Source organism: Cyprinodon tularosa, unplaced genomic scaffold (assembly GCF_016077235.1).
Source record: "Cyprinodon tularosa strain WSP-4 unplaced genomic scaffold, ASM1607723v1 ctg465, whole genome shotgun sequence".
NCBI classification, from domain to species: domain Eukaryota; kingdom Metazoa; phylum Chordata; class Actinopteri; order Cyprinodontiformes; family Cyprinodontidae; genus Cyprinodon; species Cyprinodon tularosa.
Genome location: NW_024039191.1, coordinates 19,993 through 33,846, shown reverse-complemented (window position 1 = coordinate 33,846; position 13,854 = coordinate 19,993). Strand labels below are relative to the sequence as shown.

At 41.4% G+C, this 13,854-nt stretch overlaps 1 protein-coding gene across 1 annotated transcript in view; it reads left to right on the top strand.

Annotated features, from left to right (window-relative positions):
• crabp1a (cellular retinoic acid binding protein 1a) overlaps positions 1–11,597 on the top strand; it is a 51,032-nt gene extending 39,435 nt beyond the window's left edge. The window contains exon 4 of the mRNA XM_038301274.1: positions 11,235–11,597. Coding sequence (XP_038157202.1) covers positions 11,235–11,285 — 51 coding nt within the window. The 3' untranslated portion in view covers positions 11,286–11,597. The remainder of the gene's footprint in view (positions 1–11,234) is intronic.
• Positions 11,598–13,854: the final 2,257 nt, after the last annotated feature.

The following is a 13,854-nucleotide window of genomic DNA, read 5'->3' as shown; positions in this document are numbered from 1 at the left end:
TTGAAAATATGCTCCCTAAAGTCAGTCTCAGACAAAGTCACTTGTGAAAGGTTTTCCCAGAGGAGATGAAACAACACTGTCTCAAAACCAATGGATTAGGAACTGGGTGTCACTCTTGCTCATATTTGTATTACCACACACACCTGCTTAGCTCTGTCCAGTTCAAATTACTTGCTTCTGATCCACCTGTACTAGTTTCTATTTAACCAGCCAGTCATCAGAGCCAGATTATTTTTGAGCCATTGGTGAGAATTATTCTAGCATACCTGTATTCTGATAACCTGATCCTGACCTATTCTGCCGCTTGACCTTTGAGCCTACCTGTCCCCATCTGATCTGCTTGACTGACCTGTCTTCTGACTCCTGCCGGATCTCTGTCTGTTTGTGTACCTACCGACTACCGAGCACGTCACCAACATCGGCTTTTGCTTCGTCCTCTGGATTATCCTGAATACCTTTAGGTATCATGGGTTCTGATCTCCTGCCTGTCCTCCAACCATGGTTATATGAGTGTCTGGGACTCTGTGCGGTAACTGCCACACCTTATTGGTAGCCGATCGGTTGGAACCGACCTTACCCTCTGGGCACAGACTGAACTACGAGACCGAGTTAGTGACTCACACATTTATTATAATCCACTTCCAGAAACATGTGGTCACTAACCTGTTGCTTTGTCCTGCAGGTTTTCCTATCTTAGACAGTGACAATGCTCACTTTGATTCAGTTTCCAATACATGTTTTGAGAAATCTAATTTTTTTGCCTCCTTTAATACTGGATCCTACTGCTCTAAGCCTGACAGATCCAGCACTTTAACATTACAAGAAATAAAAAGGAAACTCTTTTTTCTTTTTTTTTTTGCACAGGTTCGGGCTAATGTCTGCAGCTCATTCCAACATTGGGTTCCAAACCATAGTCAGTAGATAAAAATGATGAATACTGATTTCAACTTCTGCCTGTAGCAGAACTAGAGATATTTGGACATTTCAACACTCTTTTGGAAATTTCAGTGGTTTAGGGTCTGTTTGATCTAGAATATACATTTTAGGTGTTGATTCTAATGACAATAACCTGACCAGCAGCTAGGGTCAGGAAATATGCCCTCAAATCAATTACAAGATAAATTGGGCAGTTTAACCTCAATAATGATAAATGCTCCAGCTCCTCTATCACAAATAAATTCATTTGCAGGAAATGCAACTGATCTATTTATAATTCCTTTATTGAATAAATCACATTACATATTACTTTCAATTAAATATAAATTTTTGTACCCATTTAGATTTAAAGGTGTAGTAGGAGATCTTTTCTGACGCATTTTTTACCATGTGGCTTAAAGATCTCCCCACAGCCACTTAGTAAGCAGTGAAATAGAAGGTCTGGAAGTGAAACTAAAATAAATGGTCCAAATCAATGAATAACCCCAACCAATCACAAAAGACAGTTGTACATGTTTGGTTCCTGACACGCCAATCATGGTCGTCCGCTTGTCCCTCCCCCTATGCGCATACCCTGACACATGAATGAATTGACCCCCCAATGTCCGTGTAGGACACCATGGCTGGAAGCTAGCCAGTGTTATGCTACGTTCACACCAAAAGAAGCAAGAGCAGCAAAAATGCGCATGCTGTTCATTTTTTATGCTTGTACCAGTTTAGTTCTGATACGAAGCTGAAGTATCTTTGCTAGGGTGACCAGATTTGGGTTTCTGAAAAGGAGGACACTTTTTTTGTCGACTGCTGGGCCGCTGACGGGGCCAGTTCAGCAGAGAGCCATGAGTCGCCCTTTCTTAGCCGGAGGAGGGGGGCTGGTGAACGGTAAGGCAGGCAGGGGGAAGGACAGGGCCGCCGTTGTCCAGGCTACTGTTACCGGGTCAGGTTCGGTCGCTCCGTCCCCTGCCTTGGCTCCCTGTGTCGACTACGTGCTGCACTGTAGTCAACCAAAATCTCGGACAATTTTGAAATTCCCCCCGGACATTTTTTTTTAAGGTCTGAAAAGTAGGACATATCTGGGGAAAAAAGGACGTCTGGTCACCCTATCTTTGCTGCTCTGGCTGTGCAGTGGAAAAAGTGGGTCTGATGAGCTTTGGGCAGAGCTACTCTATCCTTTCTTTGCTTGTAACAATGGCAGCTATATTTGCTGGGATCAGTGGGTAAAAAGTAGTTTGAATCTATTTTGAAGTGAGAAAGTCCACCTGAAAACATAGTCAATGTAGTCAGTTAATCCAGATTGCCATCCTGCCTTCAAATATTATTTCTGTCTGAGCCGCTCAGAACCCCGTACACCGGCGGAGCAGCAGCCCGGTCGCCTCCTTGCGGTTTGCCACACGGCTGAAAGGTGCTTTTCATGTATGTAATCCAAGCGGCAGGCACCAGGATAATAAAAGCAAACATGTTTTGCCAGCAGATTTTGGCATTTTAAGCAGATGTGTCAAGTAACAAAGTACAAATACCTAATTACTGTACTTGAGTACACTTTTTAGGTATCTATACTTTACTCCATTACTTATTTTTCTTCCTACTTCTGACTTCTACACATTACATTTTCACACAAATACCTGTACTTTCTATTCCTTATATTTTTAAAACAAACATTATTCGTTACTCTTGGCTTCCGTTTAATGTTTATAAATATTTATTTCAGGTCATGTGCTCCATCCAATGCAGATCATTGGCTCCATCCACATCTAGTGAAAACTGGTGTGACTGGATGAGTCATAGAACGCAAACACTCATTGGTTAGCTAAAGGAAATCATCAGAAGCAAGCAGGTGTTCTTCAAACTGCAAACGTGAATTGTCTATGCCATGCTACAATGATGGATTCAGAAAAAGATGTTGAAATGTCTGAAAGGACGGACACAGGAGAGAGCATATCGGGAGATGGAGACCAACAAGACCTCCCTCATCCTTGGCCCTATCTCAAAGAAATTTTTCGAAATAGTTGAAAAATTGAGCTTTATTTTCATATGCTATTCTATGGCGTTAAACAGTTTTCAGAGGAGTGATCATAGCGCTCTGCATAATCAGTGCTGCCTGTCTCGCACTGCAGACATGAAAATGGGTTTTGAAAGCGTGGTTTTGAAGGGTTAGAAGCGAGAGGCGTGGTTGTGTATGTTCAAAAATATAGCTTGCTGGAACTTTTTTTCCAAGATCTTCTACTGCACCTTTAAACATTTAACAATGTCTCCCTCAACAAGAGAAAAATGTTACGTCTTTTGCAAACATTTTTGCACAAAGGCAATGGAGCTTTTTGCACATCTTTGTACTGAACAGCCTGTCTGTGTTGGATGATGGTGGAAGACGGTGAATGGGTTACTTTGGGTAGTCCTGATAGTTTTATAACAAACTTTGTATTTTGTATTTTTTTGCTCTACATCTATGGCGTAATTTTGGTGCCACCATACTGAGCATGCAGTGAGAACAGCGTGCATTATTTAAACTTGAAAACCCTCACTCAAAACCGGTCTTCCAAACACTCAAATCTGACAACACGCCCTCGACTTCTCTGTGGTGTTCAGATGGTCCACCTGCTCCCTGCACATCAGCCTTTTGAAGTTCTTCCACTGCCTCCCTGTAGCTCAGAGATTGGACTTTAAAATCCCTATGTTAGTCCATAAAATCACTGAATGATCAGTGCCTCAATACATGACAGATTTGTTGTCAGTGTATCAACCTCCCAGACCACTCAGGTCTTCTAGTTCGAGCCTACTCTGTACACCCAGGACTAGAACCAAACATGGAGAAGTAGCATTTAGTTTTGATGCTCCACTTATTTGGAACAAACTCCCAGGAGACTGTAAAAGTGCTGAAAGCCCGAGTTCTTTAAAATCAAAGTAAAAACCCTATTTTTTAGAACTGCCTTTGACTTTTGAAGTTAAACTGTTAACTGTTGTACTATAAGTTCAAGGTTGTGGTCCAACTGTTTTGTGTTTACTATATGCTTCTATCATATTTTTATCTTTACTTGCTTTTATTTCCCTTCTATTTTATTGTTTAATTCATGTACAACATATTATATGTTAAGGAAAGTTTGACTTCAAGATATCTAGAGCCATCAACTGGTTACTTACCATCAACGATCAACCCTTACTTACAGTAACAGGAGGTTAACATTGTGGTATGAAGAGTCCTTTCAGTTCCTTCACTCTTCTCCCAATGAAATATTTGACCATTTATGACTCTGCACCCAGGAATGCTTTTCCAAGGAAGGAAGCAATTGTTTGTGATGAAACTTTTTACCATACAATGAGTGACAGTGTTTCTCTGGAAAAATCAGCTGAACCACTATTGGTGCATCTGGGAATATGAGCATTATTCTCGCTTTTCTACCAAGGAAGCTCAAAAACATAGAAGTAAGGGGAAAAAAAGGCCAAAAAAAAAATAAAGATACAGCCACTAACAAGAGATTTTCCCATAAACCTATAAAACTTCTTGTTGGGTTTTAATCCAGAGAAATGTGAGTTTAAAAGATTAAAAGGAAAATGATCAACACAGAGACAGGGTTTTGTGACGTCAGCGTGTGCCGGGTGGAGAGCAGCTGCCGGCTCAGAAAACCAGCAGCTACTCACACAGATCCCTTCATGGCAAAGCCTTTTATAAACAGTTTACAACATCAAACAGGCGGGCCTAAAACAGAAGGCCCAGTAATGATTGTCTGGGAGGATGCAGGTAACAAGATAGTGTGAATTGACCAACTGGCTGGATGGAAGTCGCACAACCGTGTGATTCTGCCTGGAGGTCATAAAAGTTTATGACCCTTCTGGTTGATTCACAGGATAGACATGTAACATCCTCTTTCTTTCAATGTTTCATATGTCCACACAATAATTTTATAATTATCACTCTAACATTTCCCTCCTCTTATACATAAAAACATCAGCATCTTTCAATTCATATTGTATTCATAGGAGAAGGAATATGAGTACAAACATAACAGTCTGTTTTGTTTAAATCTTCGGCAACGCGCTTGGAATGCTGCCACCACATCTTGGCACTGTAGGATGACTTGCTGTGGATCCATCAAAAATCATCCTGCTCTTCGTTTGAAACACCCATTAACCAGGACTCTAAAGGACTGGGTTAGGTTGTTTACTTCACCAGCGTTGAGACGAGTGGTCCTAAAAAAACCAAACCCCTTTGAAGCTGGACTTCACCACATATCCCTCACCTTAGTTATGGGGTTCCTGTGAAGGTAATTGGGCTTCTTGCTGTGGAAAGTTTTTAATCAGTTTACAATGACTCTGGTGGATCCAAGTGTCTCTCTCTCTTGGATTTTCACGGCAGTGGGGGTTGTTAGATGCACTATGTAGGGTCCTTCCCACCTCGGAGCTTTCCAAGTTTTCCTTTTGATGATTTTAATCAGCACTCGGTCTCCAGGCTTCAGGCCGTCCTGTGGGGAAACAAAAGGAGCACTAGGCAGATTACATGTTTTCCGAACAGTTTTGTCGCTGAAAAGCTTCAGCATCCACTTAGTTAGCGGGTCAATGTCATCTTGTTCTTTTTCTGCCCATGGCTTTCCTGTTTCTGCCATGAATTTTCTCAATCTATTTTTAACATCCTCGAACCATTTAACTGGGTTCTGTCTGGCTGGAGGTAAACCTCGACAGGCAGTCCGCATCTCTGCATCTGTCCATGGCCCACACACAAGAACAGTGGGTCCACAATCCAGTGGGTCACCATCTTGGGGTCCCGTGCGTTGACCACAATGAGGGTTGGCCACCTCCAACACCGGAAAAGCACATGCCCCCCCCCAGGATCTTGGTCCTGTTCTTGTTTTTTTAATTCAGCCAATCTTGGATAAATAGGGGCAGATGGGCCCCTTCCACAAGCCTCCACTTGATAATCATCCCTGTAGCACTTCAAATCAAGCTTCACATCCCCCCCTGATTTTCTTAATTCATGCTCACAAGGGTCAGCGGCACTAAGTTCCATACCATCCACAGAGGACGACACGGACAGGGGGCCTGCTCCTGCTCCTCCAATATCACCACACGATGGTGGGGCTACTGGAGGAGGAACAGTGGCATGGCTGTGTTCATATTCACCGTGATGGGGTTTATGTCCACCTTCCTGCGCAGCTGATGCCACTGCTTGAACCCCATCACCCCCTTGAATTTGATTAGGATCAGGATATTGAGGAAGCATACGGGATACAACAGTTTCTTCATCAGCTTTAACTTTTACAGCAGCAATTGTAGCTGTCCTTTTATCCTTCTTCTGTTGTATTTGGCTTTCCCTATTTTTTGCTTGCATAATCCACTTATTTAACTCTTCTAATTCTTTTCTGTATTTAGCTTGTTTTCTTTTTGATTTATACACCAACTTCATGTCCACCTTCTGCTGAATCTTTGTCAGCGGCTCAACTCTCAACTTTCCATCCCAGCCCTCCTTCTCAATCCACTTTCTGGCAAACTCTGGGTCACCACCACAACACGCCACCATCCATCTAACATCACCTGGCATTTCCTTCTTACTACTGCCTTGTCCCATTTTTAAAGAATTTAGTCCAGTACACAGCGGTTCGATTGTTTCCTCACACACTTTCACACAGTCACACACACCTAAGGCCTAATATTTTTTATTTTTTTACAACACAGAGTCCCAGACTGGAATGCACAGAATACCCAGGTCCCAGACCTGTAAACAAAACTTGGTCTCGTCAAATATTCTTGCAACTACAACCAGTTATAGCTTGAACACAGAGGGTCCCAGACCCAAATGCACAGAATACCCAGGTCCCAGACCTGTAAACAAAACTTGGTTTCGTCAAATATTCTTGCAACTACAACCAGTTATAGCTTTCACACAGAGGGTCCCAGACCCAAACGCACAGAATACCGATCCCAGATCTCTCACAACAAACCCTGTTTGTCAAATATTCTAGCGACTACAACTAGTTATAGCTTTCACATGGTCCCAGACCAACTGTTGGTAAAAAACTTTAGGCGTACCGTTTCTGTGCAGATCAGTCTTCAGCTTGAGTCGTCACCAGGATGTCCAGGGCAGGGCTGGACCAACCTATTGGCTCAGTCTGGCAAAGGGTGGACGGCTGTTGACAGTTTCTTGGCCTTGGTCCCGCACGGTCCTGGACAATTGGATCTTGACTCCCGGAGTTTCAGCACCAAAAATGTTGGGTTTTAATCCAGAGAAATGTGATTTTAAAAGATTAAAGGGAAAATGATCAACACAGAGACAGGGTTCTGTGACGTCAGCGTGTGCCGGGTGGAGAGCAGCTGCCGGCTCAGAAAACCAGCAGCTACTCACACAGATCCCTTCATGGCAAAGCCTTTTATAAGCAGTTTACAACATCAAATAGGCGGGCCTAAAACAGAAGGCCCAGTAATGATTGTCTGGGAGGATGCAGGTAACAAGATAGTGTAAATTGACCAACTGGCTGGATGGAAGTCGCACAACCGTGTGATTCTGCCTGGAGGTCATAAAAGTTTATGACCTTTCTGGTTGATTCACATGATAGACATGTAACATCCTCTTTCTTTCGATGTTTCATATGTCCACACAATAATTTTATAATTATCACTCTAACACTTCTCTACAGAAGAAGGAAAACATATCAACAGACTAGCCTTTCTGTTGTTCCAACCCATGGACGTACACTATATTGCCAAAAGTATTTGCTCACCCATCCAAATTATTGGAATCAGGTGTTCCAATCACTTCCATGGCCACAGGTGTATAAATTCAAGCACCTAGGCATGCAGACTGTTTTTACAAACATTTGTGAAAGAATGGGTCGCTCTCAGGAGCTCAGTGAATTCCAGCGTGGAACTGTGATAGGATGCCACCTGTGCAACAAATCCAGTCGTGAAATTTCCTCGCTCCTAAATATTCCACAGTCAACTGTCAGCTGTATTATAAGAAAATGGAAGTGTTTGGGAACGACAGCAACTCAGCCACGAAGTGGTAGGCCACGTAAACTGACGGAGCGGGGTCAGCGGATGCTGACGCGCATAGTGCGAAGAGGTCGCCAACTTTCTGCAGAGTCAATCACTACAGACCTCCAAACTTCATGTGGCCTTCAGATTAGCTCAAGAACAGTGCGCAGAGAGCTTCATGGAATGGGTTTCCAAGGTCGAGCAGCTGCATCCAAGCCATACATCACCAAGTGCAATGCAAAGCGTCGGATGCGGTGGTGTAAAGCACGCCGCCACTGGACTCTAGAGCAGTGGAGACGCGTTCTCTGGAGTGACGAATCGCGCTTCTCCATCTGGCAATCTGATGGACGGGTCTGGGTTTGGCGGTTGCCAGGAGAACGGTACTTGTCTGACTGCATTGTGCCAAGTGTAAAGTTTGGTGGAGGGGGGATTATGGTGTGGGGTTGTTTTTCAGGAGCTGGGCTTGGCCCCTTAGTTCCAGTGAAAGGAACTCTGAATGCTTCAGCATACCAAGACATTTTGGACAATTCCATGCTCCCAACTTTGTGGGAACAGTTTGGAGCTGGCCCCTTCCTCTTCCAACATGACTGTGCACCAGTGCACAAAGCAAGGTCCATAAAGACATGGATGACAGAGTCTGGTGTGGATGAACTTGACTGGCCTGCACAGAGTCCTGACCTCAACCCGATAGAACACCTTTGGGATGAATTAGAGCGGAGACTGAGAGCCAGGCCTTCTCGTCCAACATCAGTGTGCGACCTCACAAATGCGCTTCTGGAAGAATGGTCAAAAATTCCCATAAACACACTCCTAAACCTTGTGGACAGCCTTCCCAGAAGAGTTGAAGCTGTTCTAGCTGCAAAGGGTGGACCGACGTCATATTGAACCCTATGGATTAGGAACGGGATGTCACTTAAGCTCATATGTGAGTCAAGGCAGGTGAGCAAATACTTTTGGCAATATAGTGTAGGTTTGCATAGGGACCATAGGGACATGTCCCTACCAAAATTTTGGAAGGACCCATTTGTCCCTACCAATAATTGGATGTGAACAACATGTTTATAATTTACTATACAGCAGCCGCTTCTTTTCCTCTCGCAGCTTCTCTGCCTGGTAGCTGCAGCTGCCTGCTCTTTCCTGTCCCTTTCACATAGCAGCGCATCAACTGTGCTGCGCGGTTTAACTCTCTGATTATTCTGCCTTAAGTTCGCCTTCTCTCTTTCTGATTGCGTGTTTTCTAGTCTGTATGTGCGCGTGCGCGGGTGCTTGGAGCGTGAAAAAAAAAAGCGAAAGCTTCTGATTGGAGTTCTGTAAAGAAGCAGGAGAGAGTTTTTTGATTTGTGGAACTTGAGAAATGTAAGTTAACAACGTTAGGATTTCTTTTATTTTATCTTTTAATCAGATAGCCAAAGGCTCCTTAAGGAAGATCTTTTATGAAATGAAACCAGGTGAAACAGAAACGTTTAAACGTTTCCTTTGGAGGAGTTCTGGATGGTGAATATTGACAGACAAAAACTTTTTTTTTTTTTTTTTTTACTTCTTAAATGCTAAATGTTTACATATTTTTTTACAATCTTGGTATAATTCCTGCTCTAAGTGGGTCGCTCTGTCGGCTAAAGGCACATTTTAGTGTGTAGCCCAGATGTACAACTTCTAATATTAATACTTTAAATGCTCAGTGTCAGTTCCTCTTCTAGTTCCAGTGCACATGTAAATACAATACATTTATTTGCTGTCCCTTGAATGTATTATTTTGCATGATCCAGAGAGAGCATATTAGATAAAAAAATAAGAGTGGGGTTTACCTCTGTTTACCTCTGCACAATTCTATATCATCAAAAGAAAACACAGGATAAATCCACATATTATAGACTATATTTGGTTAAATAGACAATGTCCTAGTCGAAGGTAAATTTTAATGCAATCCTTTTCAAAGTGGAAAAAGTCTTAATTCCACATTCATCAGAGCCAGTGATGCTTTAAATATTGATAAACAGCATCTAGTGCATGTAGTGCTTATACGATTTGTATTAATGTAGCAAGAAATGCTGCTGTTCTCTTTATATAAAATGAGCCCTGAAGCTGACATTAAGCATAAAAAAGAGCATGCATATTTTTGCAAAGGACCAATGACACTGAAGCATAGTGTCCCTACCAAAGTTGAAATCAAACCTACGCCCTTGTTCCAACCCTTCTGTTGGATTATGTTAAATGGTTTCATTGGGTTTTGATGATTTTTAAAAATATGGAATGTGTTTCATCTTCTCTGGAAAACCAAAAATATCACAGACTCATGTTTGTAGATTATTTATAACTGTTTGTAGCATTCTCTGTGTGAAGTGGAACTAGGGAAGCCAAGCAAACGGTGTTTGAATGAGAATCAGAACCAAGGCAGGTTACAGATGCAGAGAAAGCCTTACAGTTGAAGAGGCTCAGCCTGAGCCCTGCATTTGGAGCTGCTATAACAATGCAGTGGTTTCATTGTGTGTGGCAGTTCATGCTGTAAGTGGGACACATTTCCATAAGAGCTGCATAATGTGTGTAATTGGTTTAGTCTGGTAGCATTTTAGCAGTAAAGTGGGGTGGGATTTCTGTTGAGCTGCATCGACCTGAAATAATACAGAATTTTACAAAGACCAGGAGCAGACTGACTTTAAATAAGACAAAGTTTTATTTCAGATATAAAACAAAATTTTGTTAATTGATATGCTTTGATGTCATCTAGTAAAGTTCCCACAGCATCCCCTGTACTGAGACTGCCCTGATAATTGATCGATTGATTTACTGACTTAACAGAAAATGTATTATTACATCGGCTCAGATAGTCAAAAAGAAGGTGAAGGTGCCAAGAAAAAAAGGTGCATGCATATATATGTGCACTAGTTGAAGTTTCACTTGAAGAGATTTTAAAGTTGCATCATCTGCTTTGTAGGCTGCTTTGCAGACAGCTATGCATTATGTGTGAGCTGCCCATTATGCAAAAACAATTACCGTATTTTCACGACCATAAGGCACACCGTACTAAAAGGCACAGTCTCAGTTATGTGTGCCATTACTGTATTTAACACACACATAAGGCGCACCGGATTATAGGGTGCGGGGTTTATATACAGGTACATGTCCTCTACTACGTTTAAATGCCTCTACTGCGTATTTAAAAATACAGCGGGAGCAAAACTGAGTATGTTTATGCTTTATTCATGTATTTATTACAAAGTATTAATCAAACCTGGAAGCTGGCCGTGAGACAGACACTTACTTCAGCTTATTGTTGGTGTCGATTTACACTTTTGAGGACATGAACAAAGCAAAATCCTGTTTATTTGTGTGTTTTTTCCTTGCAGACATTTGGTGCAGATGACGTGGTGTGCACAAGGATTTACGTTCGTGAGTGAGGCAGTGCAAACCTTCACCTGGACAAAGCTCATGTGAATCTCTTCTGCTAACTCAACAATTCATTCGCCAAGTTTCCTGTGAAAACTTAACCTCTTAGCATCAACCATAATAGTCTTTACATGTGATAGTGTCAGTTTTCTGGTTATTCGTTGTTATCATTGTATCCGCAGTGCAGTAGCTAGCTCTTTCAGTGTCCATACCTGCAACCAAGCTATGATAATGTAGGATTTGGTCTTCGGCTGTTTAAATCAAGTGTTCATGTTTGATGAAAGGAAGCAATAAAACATACATGGAACCAATTATATCAAAAATCATTGTTTATGTGAATGTATGTTACAGTTGTTATGTCCATCCCTTTAATTGTGATGCGAAGGAAATGTTTTATTTACTACAACTTGTATATTGCATTAGTTTTGGAAAGACAGTCTATAGGGCCATTGACAGTATACATTCTTCTAGAATCTTTGCTTTTTGACTTTTTCAGCTGCAAAGTTTTACCCAAGTCAAAACTAACCAATTATTAAAATATTTAGTAATAAATAAAGTAGTAAAGAAGGAAATTTCCTCATTTTAGAGGAAAAGAATTTAAAAGAAGTTTTGTGAAGAACTAAAGGCATATTTTCGAGTAAACTATAGTAAGACTATGATACTTCTCATTTATACTGTTACAGCAAACAAGAACAGTATATTAATCCATCCGTCCATCTTTTTCCGTTTATTCCGGGCCAGTGCAGCATATGGAAGGAATGCAGGGTACACCCTGGACAGGTCCCCAGTCTCTCATTGGGCAACATAGAGAAGACATGCAACAATGCACATACACACACCCCTACACAAACAAACACAACTTTAAACAACTCAGTTAACCTAGCAGATATGCTTTTGGACTAAGGGAGGACAGACAGACATGGTATGACATGTATATTTACGTTAGTTTTAGTCCCATCTTAGTCATTACGATATGTGATAGTTTTAGTCGGTTTAAATCAGCTGAAACTTAACAAGGATTTAGTCTAGTTTTAGTTGGTTTTATGTTGCAAAAACTACCAGCCTGCAGCTCTTTCCTAGATTCTACAATAGATGGGTATAAAATGCTGCCATGCGGTTCATCATTGCTGTTGGGCAGAAAACTTTGATTTACAGAATTCAATCAAACCTTTTTAGGAATTAATGCCTTACTTTATACAAAAGCTTCTCACAAAATCTGTGAAAATAGCAGATCTAGTTCAACAAATCATATTGGTTAAAATAGCAGACAGACAAGCAAACAAAATGTACAATAAAGCAATGGTTTTAAACATAAAAGGTTTCCATCGTAAAGCAAACATTTCCTAATCTACTATGAATTATGCATTACACACAGATCAATAAAATCTTCATTGCTCCATAAAAAGCAAACATTCTTCTTTCTGCTTTGACAATTTTGGGTTTATTTCTAAGAATTTGCCCCTTAGTTACTACTGCTCAAGGGTCAACATAGATTTAAATTCAACATTGAAATATTTAACGGAAACAGAGAAAATGTTTTAATGCCAATACAGACTTGTGAGGAGACCCCGTTACAGCAGAAGCTTTTGTCACAGTATATGATGGGTCACAGATTTTGTTGTAACACCGGTATAATGTCATCATACATATTATATCATTATTGTTATTATTATCTCATCTGATTTAATACTAACAAGACTAATCACTACAATATTTGGAGCTACAAATAAAACAACATAATAAATGAACATTAAACAGGTGGTTATCTCTTCCTCCATCATTCTCAGATTATGTAGATCTTGTCTCATTCAGTTTTCCTTTTAATTAATTTCAATTCAGTTTATTTATATAGCGCCGATTCATAACACATGTCATCTCAAGGCTCTTTAGAGTTCAACCAGATCATCCAGTCAAATTGATTCAAAGTTTTCTATCTAAGGAAAACCAGTTGAATGACTCATTGACTCAAATACAATCCCTCACACTAAGCATGCTTGTAGCGACAGTGGAGAGGAAAAACTCCTTTTTAACAGGAAGAAACCTCCAGCGAAACCAGGCTCAGTGTGAGCGGCCATCTGCCGAGGCCGACTGGGGTTCAAGGAGACAGAAGCAGAGATACAAAAAGCAGCTGTAAAAGGCGGCCCCATCCAGGAAACACACAGCCAGGCAGACAAGCTCCGAGCCAGCTCCCATGTCAGAGGATGAAGAGAGCACATCCAGCCAGTCACGGTCAGAGAAACAGGACTACACTGAAAAACAGGCCAAGCTCCAAGATCTAGAAACAAAGGTGTTGATGGCAGCAGCACAGCTGATATTTCTCTACAGGGTGGTGTCACAGCCAAACAGGAACAGACGAGGCAAAGCTACTCTGAGGAAAAGCAGAGAGAGCATAACTATTTTATTTTCTCTTTGTTTTTTTCATGACAAACTTTCATATATCCAAACTGAGTGGTAGAAAATAGGACCCAATATTCAGACAGACAGACAAGGACGATTGTTAACGCTGGGCTTCAGCGGGGCAGATACTCTGCCGAGATACCGTAGGAAACACAGGTCAGAGACAGGGATGTCAGGCTGATT